Below are 12,448 nucleotides of genomic sequence, written 5' to 3'. Positions count from 1 at the left end.
CATTTCCAGCTAATATTGAGCAGCATTGAGGAATGGGCGGTAATAGAGAGACAATTTTGATATTGTTAAAGAGTAATTATGCAAAATTTGAGTGCATCAGTGCAGATTCAGCATGGACATATTGAAACATGGGTTTATCGCTTCAGCTTTTGATCTGGGAATGTTGCTAAGCATATATTAGGTTCTTACAGTTGTTTTGCTTATCTAATTTATCTTGATCTGTATGATTGCAAGAAAAGAGCTTTGGTAACTATACTTGGTGAAAAAGTAACTTATTTCTGTAGTTTACAGTGATATTTTAGGCTTTCACTGGCACATTGGTGAATGTCTAACTTTTTTAATTAATCTGGATGTGAATTTACAGTGATTTTTTATTTTTTTCTTGGGAAATGTCTCCTTTATTAGGACAGATGAATAGAATATTTGTTGGGAAAAAAAGTCCTGTGATCAAAGTCACAACTGACGCCAATTACAAAAGCTACCCATCCCAATACAGTTTACCATGTACATACAAAATATGCAACTTTCCCTTTCAACTTGAAAATCTATTTATCACATGTGGTGAAAGTTTGGCGACAGAATGGCACAAAACTTTAACGGGTGGCAAAATATGAAGCCATGATTGTGTTGTTGGAGAACCAAGACCTACCATAATAGCCATCTGACAATGACAGTGGTGCAGCTGTAGTAATCTGCATAACAATGACCAATTGTGCTCTATTGTAGGGATATTTTCCAGTGAGTGAGAAATATTTGGTGTGTGATAATTGCCTCCACACACTGGAGGCTGCCATTAACATATCTTAGGGGCTCGGAAAACATCCAATTATTATACACATTATTCAAAATTAGAAGCATGACTTGCTTTTATCATTGGTTTACGGCCAGCCAGAGTGGTCAGCTATACTGCTGAAAGCTTCCTACACTGCCTATTCATCAAATATTGCTATAAGACACACAGTTAAACTGTCTCCCTGAATAGATACTGTAATCTTATCTACTCAGCTAGGGTTATGTCATAGAGCCAGATATCTTGTGGTTATTAGCCGAGCACCAAGACCTTGCTTCTCTCTTAAGCTTGCGTCCTGTATTTTTCAACCTCTGAGTAAGACGATTTTTGAAAACTTAAGTGGATACATGCATGAAGTACATACAGCTATATATTGCTTTATTCACTAACAAATGGTATATGCAACTGGGATATAACAGATTACATTTCCTAGTCCAGTTTGCATTGTTAGGAAAATTATATCATAAAAACGGCTTTGTTGTGTACAGAGAAAAACAGGCCCTCTTTCGATGAATCAGGTTTTGGTGCAGGAACCTCTGCACCATATAATTTTGTTGCAGGGCTGTGTGTTCTTGGTGTAGTGGATCTTACCCATGAGGGGGGGGGGGGGGGGTTACAGGACATGATGGAAGTAGGATCATTTCCAGCTAATATTGAGCAGCATTGAGGAATGGGCGGTAATAGAGAGACAATTTTGATATTGTTAAAGAGTAATTATGCAAAATTTGAGTGCATCAGTGCAGATTCAGCATGGACATATTGAAACATGGGTTTATCGCTTCAGCTTTTGATCTGGGAATGTTGCTAAGCATATATTAGGTTCTTACAGTTGTTTTGCTTATCTAATTTATATTGATCTGTATGATTGCAAGATGCATTTCCAGCTAATATTGAGCAGCATTGAGGAATGGGCGGTAATAGAGAGACAATTTTGATATTGTTAAAGAGTAATTATGCAAAATTTGAGTGCATCAGTGCAGATTCAGCATGGACATATTGAAACATGGGTTTATCGCTTCAGCTTTTGATCTGGGAATGTTGCTAAGCATATATTAGGTTCTTACAGTTGTTTTGCTTATCTAATTTATCTTGATCTGTATGATTGCAAGAAAAGAGCTTTGGTAACTATACTTGGTGAAAAAGTAACTTATTTCTGTAGTTTACAGTGATATTTTAGGCTTTCACTGGCACATTGGTGAATGTCTAACTTTTTTAATTAATCTGGATGTGAATTTACAGTGATTTTTTATTTTTTTCTTGGGAAATGTCTCCTTTATTAGGACAGATGAATAGAATATTTGTTGGGAAAAAAAGTCCTTTGATCAAAGTCACAACTGACGCCAATTACAAAATCTACCCATCCCAATACAGTTTACCATGTACATACAAAATATGCAACTTTCCCTTTCAACTTGAAAATCTATTTATCACATGTGGTGAAAGTTTGGCGACAGAATGGCACAAAACTTTAACGGGTGGCAAAATATGAAGCCATGATTGTGTTGTTGGAGAACCAAGACCTACCATAATAGCCATCTGACAATGACAGTGGTGCAGCTGTAGTAATCTGCATAACAATGACCAATTGTGCTCTATTGTAGGGATATTTTCCAGTGAGTGAGAAATATTTGGTGTGTGATAATTGCCTCCACACACTGGAGGCTGCCATTAACATATCTTAGGGGCTCGGAAAACATCCAATTATTATACACATTATTCAAAATTAGAAGCATGACTTGCTTTTATCATTGGTTTACGGCCAGCCAGAGTGGTCAGCTATACTGCTGAAAGCTTCCTACACTGCCTATTCATCAAATATTGCTATAAGACACACAGTTAAACTGTCTCCCTGAATAGATACTGTAATCTTATCTACTCAGCTAGGGTTATGTCATAGAGCCAGATATCTTGTGGTTATTAGCCGAGCACCAAGACCTTGCTTCTCTCTTAAGCTTGCGTCCTGTATTTTTCAACCTCTGAGTAAGACGATTTTTGAAAACTTAAGTGGATACATGCATGAAGTACATACAGCTATATATTGCTTTATTCACTAACAAATGGTATATGCAACTGGGATATAACAGATTACATTTCCTAGTCCAGTTTGCATTGTTAGGAAAATTATATCATAAAAACGGCTTTGTTGTGTACAGAGAAAAACAGGCCCTCTTTCGATGAATCAGGTTTTGGTGCAGGAACCTCTGCACCATATAATTTTGTTGCAGGGCTGTGTGTTCTTGGTGTAGTGGATCTTACCCAACAAGACCATTATGTTAGTCTACCATTTTCCAGTATGGTCTGGTGCTGGAGCATCCCACATACCATTCTTTCAGTTGAAATCCCTTTCTTTTTTTTAAATCAGATAGTTTTTATTGATTGATTTTACACATTTTACACGTACAGTAGACAAACACAAAAACAAAAACAAAAAAAAGAAACCAAAAACAAAAACCCAGTAGCAAGCCAGCAGACAAATAATCCAAGAGGGGGAGGGAGGGAAGGGGAGCATATTTCAAAACCCCATTAAAGTCCCCTACCACTAGGACAGGGAGCAGTAGCGTATCCGCTAGGAGGTGAGCTAAGTCTTTAAGCACAGCACTGGAGAATGGCGGTGGGATATAGACAGATGCAATAACACAAGTCAGCTCTAGGATAGTACAGTATAGGAACACATACCGTCCCGCTCTATCCACCCTCATCTGCGTACAAGAGAAGGGCAAGTCCCTATGATTGCTCCCCTACAGACGTCTGCTCACATTCGGCTGCTGGCCACGCCCCTGAAATCCCTTTCTTAAACTGCAACTCCAGTTAACAAACCAATGCTTCAGAATATCTGTGAACCTCTTACTGCTACCTGTGTCCCCAATTTTTCTTCATTTCCTGTCTATGTGACAGGTTTGAGGCACAATATGTAAATTACATCAGTAGGGAAGAGTTAGAGGCTCTGCAAGGTTTGTTTTTTTTACCTCTGTGACCATATTGGGAAGATTCTGTCACCTCCTGTCAGACATAAAAAGGAAGTGGTGTCTCTCCAGTGGGGACACAGACAGCATTTAACACCTGAAGGAAATTCTAATTCTTCCTCACTCTACTCATAGCTATAAATAATGGTTTAGCTGAAGTTGGGCCATATGTTATAATGGATGCATGCTGGCTGTTAATTGAGACTCACGTGAAACTCCCTTAGAACCCATATATAACCTTGCAGAAATTGCACTGATTTTTTTTTTAGGAGGGATAAAATGTAGATTTTGTTTCACTTTTTGAGTTTAGGTCCATTTTAGGGCAGACATTTTGCAAATGGTGTTTTGGGGCTACATGCTCACAAGGGCGGCCACTCAATCCATCCATGCAAGTTATAACATTAGCCAATCATTAGGAATTGGACAAAATTCTTATAATAGTTTGCAATGCTGGTACAGCTCCTTCAACAAAATTCAATTGTCGACTTGTCGAAGAAGCCAGGCTGAAAAATGTTGTGCAAACAGTTGTGCCAATCATCTGCAGTCACTCTTCATGTGTTCTGACAGCGGAGGCTGATGCCTGTCAGAATACAAGCGCTGCAGTAGGGGAATCATCCATCCAAACTGTTTAACGTAAATAGAGGAATCTGTTAGATTTTTTTTTGTTCAGTCTACAGGCCCAATGAAAGAAATCTTTTAGTGATTGCCATCTTAAGGATTTAAATGTAATAGATGAAACACATTTTTTACAATTCAGACTAATTTTTAAAAAAGCTTTATAAATGGTATGCTGATCCCGAAAGCATTGCTGCCATAGTATTTCAATTATGCAAATGTGGCCTTCACGAGAACTAATGCAGCTCATCTAAATTTGGCATGCCTGCTTCCTGTTGCTCATCTTTAAATGAAGCAAAGTACAAAATGCAGTGATCCATAGCCACAATTCTGACTGATGAAAAATAAAGCGTGTGTTTTTAATAATTTTGCGGGGTACATTTTTATGCTACAGTTAGTATTGTCAGAGACATAAAGTTGTCCATATACAGACAGATGAGGATGGCACAGCATATGTTGGCCACACAATAACTTTTTTTTTTGGGGGGGGGGGAATTCAGTCAGAATTTTTGACTTTTTTTGGCTTTAGTTATTTCGGGTCACAGGAGAGTATTTACTAATGTACTCCTGTGACCCAAACTCAGCATACAGCGGGCTACTGCCCACTGTATGCTGACAGCGCGGAGCCGCGCTGCAACCGGAAGAGATCCTGACAATTCTGACGGGATCCAACACGTTGCCTGTTTGACAGATGGTTCTGCCTCGCTAGAGCCAGCTGTGCCTGCCCCCTCCTCTTCAGTGAAAGCTGGAGGAACAGAGAGGGGAGGAGGGAATACCTGTAGGGAGCAGTGACTGACAGTCACTGCTCTCTGCATGGAGACCGTGAGCTGAGCGATCAACAGTTTGTGATCGCTCAGTTCTCAATCTATAGAGCCGGAGTGAAATTATTGCAGTGGCACACGCCTGCTCAAACTATTGGGAAGGGTACATTTTACTCTCCCAATCGTCCTCCTTTAAATCAAGCTGAACTATATTTACAATTTTAACCATAATTTTGATCTACGTCCAAAAAACATTTGTTTTTGCATGTTCCAAGAGGCTAGATCAAAAGAAAAAAAAATGTTAAAATGTTACAACTTGTCTGATCCCTTCCTTTTCTGTTTGAATTCAGAGAAGTAAATTAAAAGAGAACTATGGCTCAACTTTTTTCTTTGCTAATGCACGCTATATACTGACAGCGCAGAGCCGTGCTGCTGCCAGACTCTAGAGGCTCTGAGACTCTGAGCTGTGCCCATCCCCTCCCCCGGCTGTTCCTCCAATCAGCGCAGGAGAAATGGAGAGGGGAGGGGGGGGATCCCTGTGGGGAGTGGTGACTGACAGTGAACACTCTGCTGGGAAAAGAGCGGGAACCGAGCAATCAGTGGTATGTGATCACTCAGTTCTCGATCTATAGAGCCGACGTGTGACAGCTGCAATGTCACACGTCAGCTCTAACTATAGGGATTAGTGTATTTCACTCTCCCCATAATTCTCCTTTGAAAAATGTGTGAAAAGCTGACACTTGATCAACTTTCTTTGTTAAGTAGGATTATCAAACCAATTGGATCTTATAATGGAATTAAAATGTGTGTGGGCAGCATAATGTGTGCTCCTCAGATCCTGAAGGAGGAGAAGAGACAGTGTGAGGAATTTTACTTGCTAGGCATACCATAGTTTAGTGATGTCATTGAGGACTGGTGCAGACCGTGATAATACGGACGTGCACAATGCAGGCAGCGATTGCCACGCAGCCCTATTGATTTAAATGGGGTGACATCCACGTAGCAATTGCACAAAAAAGGTAAATGTCCTTTTTTTTGCGATACTCAACGCGCGGCTGTTTTGTGTTCGGGAGCACGGGCAGAATCGCGGCGGGAAACCACGTGATCCGCCCGGCGCGACTGGGGTGCCATTCAAAAATAATGGCACCCACAGCGCGATTGGTTCACACCTTGGTCATTCCTGACCGTGAAGCAATTAGCTCACAATCGTGCACGGTTGCTGCGCGGTGAGGTGTCGCCTAGGTGTGCTCCGGCCCAGAGACTGATTTAATAAAGGAGCAAATAGTACAGTTACCTTAATGAGCCTGTGTTTATTTCAAATAATCATAAGCAGGAGAATGAAAAAAAATATAGACATTCCTCTGCATATGGTTAGATAATAGGGAAAGCACAGGTTCAGTGGGCTAAGTGGACATTTTGCTCCTTCAGTAAATAACCACATTGTCTAAATTGTTTAGTTCACGCTTCGGGTCAGACTGGGACTACAAATAGCCTGGGCATATAAAGCATGACAGCCCCCATCTGTGCATATGACCTTACTATGCTAAAACCTTTAGCGTTATTTTATAATTGATGCTATATGTTTGGGGGTCAGTTTAGTAGTCACATTTGAGAAATGCCCACTATATATTTGTTATGTGTTTGCATTCACAAAGCATACCTAAAAATATTTTTTCAAATATATTTTACCTTTCTAGCGGTTTCCTTGAAGGTTTATACATAGGACACTATATGGCAGCTTCTATTGCTTAGAATAGATGGCAATGTGCAAATTAAGGACAAAGTGGTTTGTTTTTAAGTGCATTAACATGTACCACCCAAGTCTAGAGAGCTTTAACCCTTTGTTAAGATAGACAGTTCTGTACATCTAGTTTACATTCTAAATGTTAATTTAAAAGCATTAGTCAACTGCCATGCCATTGAACAATAGCATGCCCTAGCCCCAATGCCTGCACCTGCAGGGCTCAGATCAGCCCAAATTAATGTACTATTAGAAACTCAGGGGTTTTACATTCATACCCGCTTCAGCTGCAGGTTCCACTAGTAGGTGGAAGAGGGTAAGCGGGTGGGCTTCCTCACATAACATCCACAGCAGCAGGCCGGCTTACTCGGGTACTGGGAGGAGGGCTGACACCTTAAAGTCAGCAACTTCAGGCGGGACTCAAATGCCATGGAAGTGGGTGAGCCATGGGCATAAAGTGGCAAGCCAAGCTTTGTAGTCTAATGGGGTGTCAATTAGTGCATATGGCAGTGGCCCTGTATTTGTAGGTAGCAGGAACCCACTTGAGTATCCTCTAGTGGACCAATCCAAGCATGCAAAGATGCCACATAATGATCTTCAGGGTCCAACTATTGTTATTATTATACAGGGTTTATATAGTGCCAACAGTTTGCGCAGAGTTTTACAATATAAGAAAGACATTACAATTACAATACAATTCAAGACAAGGTTGCATGGCTGGCCTGGTACAAGTGTCTTTCTGCGGCTGTCTAGGGGTAACAAGATATTTCCGGTAAGGAATGCTAAAACCAAATCTTTTTTCTTATATACAACAAATGCTTTTACGCAACAGATACCCAGAGTGATGGGCCTCAAAGAAAGCTGACGGGTTATTATGGCTGAATACAATTCTCTGTCACCTCAAGAGACCTTGGGGACAGAAATTCAATTTGGCAGCATCTATTAAGCCCCTTGGGAACATTAAATCAAACACACAAAAACACACAGATTCAGAATGCTGCAAAGCCTGTGGTCCATTTAATAGGGCTTGAACATACAATCTGGTAAAGCAAAGCACTGACTTTAAAATATAACTCACGACTGGTTACCAGTGTAACCCGTTTACCACATAAATAGAATCCAAATACCAAATGTAAGAAACCCACGCCATTTAACAAACCACTGATGAGATCGGTTATAGTTATGGTTAATCATTTAATTCCTACATTCTCCGTAAAGCTACGGCCTACAGCTTCTTAGTTTGTGATGCATGAAAGATGCCCTCGTCAAAAGGTTAACTATAGAAATGGAGGATGCCAGTGCCTCACCCGAGCAATAATGCTGTATTACACACCTGCCTCAGGCAGTAGATAGCTGCAGGCTGCACAGATGAGAATGAAATGAAGAGCTTTACCGTTTTCAATGTGGGAGCTAAAAACCATATTAAAAAGGTATTTTTACACCATCATATGGCGTTTGATAGAGGCACTTACCCAGGCGACAAAAGGCCTCTGTGGCTGCTTGTCTTATGTTCTGCATGATGGACACAGAGCGAGAGAGAAGAGAGGAAACAAAAAGGAAAAGAGGGAGATCGAAAGAGAGGCAGTCTGCTGTGTTCATCACTGTGCTAGCTCCACTACAGAGAGACTTAGGATAGTAGCAGTATATGGGCAAGGAAGAGAGGAGAATAAAAGAGAAACATTTCTGCTATTGATCATGGGTGAGATCAAACAGAAAAGCTTGTGTGTAGTTTTTGACATTAGAAATCAAGGATCTTGTCAGTCACATACAGTTTAAAATGAGTGATGACAGTCAGGCTGTCACTGTTCCTGCAGTGGGTTGAAAGCCCCCACCTTCTGAAATGTTCTAATGTATCGGTATAAAGATTTTAGTGACTAAGAGTTGGGATAGCAGGGGATGCAAACATTAGCAGTTCATGGCCCTTGGGGGCCCAGCTATGCGTCAGAAAAGAGGCTTTCATGCATGAATTTGCATTGTGAGCAGCATTTGTATATATGATTGGTGTTAATAATAGTGAAAAGATTTTGTGGAGCCCTGCTTCTCCAAATTTTGCTGAAGACAACAGGATTTCAAAAGATACCCCTAACTGAATCCAGACCCTCTAATGGCATTAGAAGACACCCTGAAAAGCTCAGTCCGCGATATACTGAGAGCGCCGCAGCTGGGACGGATTCCTACAATACAGTCGAGATCCACCCAGCTGTGTGAGTGACAGCTGGCTCTGCCTATCTACCGTGTTTCCCCGAAAATAAGACACTGTCTTATATTTTTTTGGGCTCAAAAAAACACACTAGGTCTTATTTTCGGGGTAGGTCTTATTTTTTTTTTTATGTACAACAATCCAAAGTTAATGCAAATCCATATCCAAATCAAATAATCCAAAATGGCAAAATTAAGAATAGAGTGATCAGGGCAATCAGGGGTGCCTTACCTTTCCAAGAGCAATTTGGTAACCAATCTCTGGCCAGAATGAGTGAAGTGCACTTTCACTATCGATTCCTCACAGGCGGTGTGCATTTGGTATCACTCCGCTTGTGACAGGAGCCGACACTATAGAGGAAGCATTGGCTTATGCGGCTCTGCTTCCTCTAGCGCTGGCTTCATTGGCAGTGCTGATTCTCTCCCGCCTCTCTTGCGGCTCGTCATGTTCCCCCTTATGCCACCACCGGCCCTGAAAATGGTCACAACTAGGTCTTATTTTCGGGGTAGGTCTTATATTTTAGCAATTCTCCAAAATAGTACTAGGTCTTATTTTCGGGGTAGGTCCTATTTTCGGGGAAACAGGGTAGAGGCAGAGCCAGCTGTGCCCGCCCCCTCCCCTGTTCATTCCTCCACTCGGGGATGGAGGATCGGAGAGGGGAGGGGGAATCCCTGCGGGGAGCGGTGGCTGACAGTCACCGCTCAGTGCAGGGAGACGATCGGGAAGTGAGCTGATCGGCGGCATGTTTCTGCTCACTTCCCGATCGATAGAGCCGACCTGTGACAGCTTATTTTCAAAGGTTGGCTCTTACTATGAGGATTAGTGGAAATCACTCACCTCATAGTTCTCCTTTAATAATGGCATGTCTGTCAATAAGGGTATTGAATTCTGAAAATACAGAAATAGGAGTAAATGTGGAGCGGTTACCCATTGCAACCTGTATAGAATTGTTATGTTTCATTTTCTCTTGCAAACAAAGATAAAACCTGTTTTGGTATTACAAGCAGCAACAATTTTGGCCGTTTTCTTATGTCAACCCGAGCGTGCATGTTTATAAAAAGCTGCATAGCAGTAACTTTAACCCTGATTCACACCTAGATGACAGCGTTTTTGCACGTTGAAATGCACATTTTTTGTTGCACGTTGTGCGTTTTTAGTTGCACGTTTTTAGGAGCAGATGATTGTGACACAATTATGTAAATGGACAAAAACACACAAAACCAATTGAAACGCGTGTTTCCAATCGTTTCCTATTGACTCTATGGAAACAAACTGAGCTGTAATCTACCAAAAAGAAGCTTATATACTTTTTCCAGCTGCAGGTGTTTTGCTTATTGCAACAAAACATTTAGGTGTGAACAGGGCCATAAGAATGAATGGGATTTTTTTTTGTGAAACATTTTGTTGTGCTTATTCAGCTGCGACAATACGCTCAGTGTGAACCAGGCCTAAGGCCTAAACTACAATAGTGACTTTAAATGGTTTAGTTGCACCACAGCCACATGTTATTGCAGAAGACAAATGATTAATCGCTAATATGTGGTACAATGGCATCAATATGGTACAATGTATAGCTGCAGCATTGAGCAATTTTGCAAAATTAGTAATGAGCATTAATGGGCTTCCATGTAGGCAGCTGCACCATAGGAACCGCATTATACCACATCTTAGTGATTAATAACTGGTGTCTCACAATTAATCATGAGTAACTTTAGCACCATGCACTTGCACAGTACACAATGGGGGAATTTATCAAAACTGGAGCAGACAAAATCTGGAGCAGTTACCCATGGCAACCAATCAGCTTCTCTCTTCAGTTTGTTCAGTTAAAGGAGAACTATGAGGTGAGTGATTTCCACTCATCCTCATAGTTAGAGCCGACCTGTGACAAAGAAGCTGTCACAGGTCTGCTCTATTGATTGGGAAGTGAGCAGAAACATGCAGCCGATCCGCTCACTTCCCGATTGTCTCCCTACAGTTTAGCGGTGACTGTCAGTCACCGCTCCCCGCAGGGACTCCCCCCTCCCTGATCCTCCAGGACTGAGTGGAGGAACGGACGGGGAGGGCACAGCTGGCTCTGCCTCTAGATAGGCAGAGCCAGCTGTCAATCATGCTGGGTGGATCCAGACAGTATTGTCGGGATCCGTCCCGGCTGCGGCACTCTCAGTATATCGCTGGCAATAGCCTGCGATATACTGAGCTTTGGGTCATGGGAGGAAGTTAGTATATGTCCTCCTTCTGTGACCCTAAAGAGAACTATGGGGAAAAACACCTAAAATTAAAGAAAGAAGCTGATTGGTTGTTGTGAACAGCTGCTCCAGATTTTGTATGCTCCAGTTTTTATAAATTCCCCTCATTAAGGTGAAATTATTTGTTTACATGATTGTTGCACTATGTATTAGAATTGTGTACAATCTTTAATAGTTTTTTGCACTATTGTTTACATTATTGTTTTTTAGTGCTGTACTTTATCTTTTGGAGCACAATTACTAAAAATGTGTCCCTTAACTTATTATGCATTTGTGGAAAAAACCTAACCTGAAGCTTGGAGTGCTCTAATACAGTATACATATACTGTCTTCATGAACTAAAGTTCTACTTTAGTTACATTTGTATAGACTGCAACTGGATTTGGTGCACCCATTGTGCTATACATCTGTGTAACTATACATGCAAAAATCTTCAAGGGTCTTTTTTTTCTTCTATGGTGGCACCTGGTGGCTAAGGAGGTATGCAGTCTTTGTGGGGAGCCTTTTGTCCCCTTCCATTCTACTACTATATCTAGCCACATTGCTGGGCATTATAGCAAGCCACTGGAGTCAGAAACATTGCGGAGCTTTATAACAAACCACTGGAGCCAGGGAGATTTTCTTTATACAAAAAACAATCAAATCTGTCTACAAACAAGTTTACAATCTTTAATCCAGTGGTCTCAAAGTACCGGCCCGCGGGCCAGTGAGCCGGTACGATGTGGCCCGCAGCCTGCTCACAAGTCTTGTACACGGTCACGGACCGCGTACCAGACTTGCGGTTGTAGCTACACGTCGGCATCTCTGTCGGATGCAGACTGCATAGCTGCTTCTGTGCCAGCACTTGGATCCTTTCGGACGGCGTCTTTGCTAAACGCAGGCCGAAAGGATTGATTAGATTAGTAATGTCTGCAGCAGACATTACTAATCGCAACTATATAAATGGATCGGTGATCGTGGCGCTGCTCAGAGCCTCCTCCCTGCAACAAGGTAAGCCGGAGAGGGGACTGTGTATTTAACTTACGGGTGGGTGTGGGGTGGGGTGGGTAAGACTGGGAATTATATTGTTATATGTGGGTGGTGTTTGGGGGGACTGGGAATTTTATATATATATATATATAAATAAATG

The 12,448-nt window shown here is 41.6% G+C and overlaps 1 protein-coding gene across 2 annotated transcripts in view; it reads right to left on the bottom strand.

Moving 5' to 3' along the window:
• CDK15 (cyclin dependent kinase 15) overlaps positions 1-8,490 on the bottom strand; it is a 124,484-nt gene extending 115,994 nt beyond the window's left edge. For both annotated transcript variants that reach the window (XM_018554016.1, XM_018554015.1), the window contains exon 1: positions 8,343-8,490. In XM_018554016.1, coding sequence (XP_018409518.1) covers positions 8,343-8,469 — 127 coding nt within the window. In that variant the 5' untranslated portion in view covers positions 8,470-8,490. The remainder of the gene's footprint in view (positions 1-8,342) is intronic.
• Positions 8,491-12,448: the final 3,958 nt, after the last annotated feature.

This window comes from Nanorana parkeri, unplaced genomic scaffold (genome assembly GCF_000935625.1).
Source record: "Nanorana parkeri isolate BGI_ZX_2015 unplaced genomic scaffold, ASM93562v1 scaffold139, whole genome shotgun sequence".
Lineage (NCBI taxonomy): Eukaryota > Metazoa > Chordata > Amphibia > Anura > Dicroglossidae > Nanorana > Nanorana parkeri.
The sequence above is the reverse complement of the archived record's forward strand: the minus strand, read 5'-3'. Positions and strand labels throughout refer to the sequence as shown.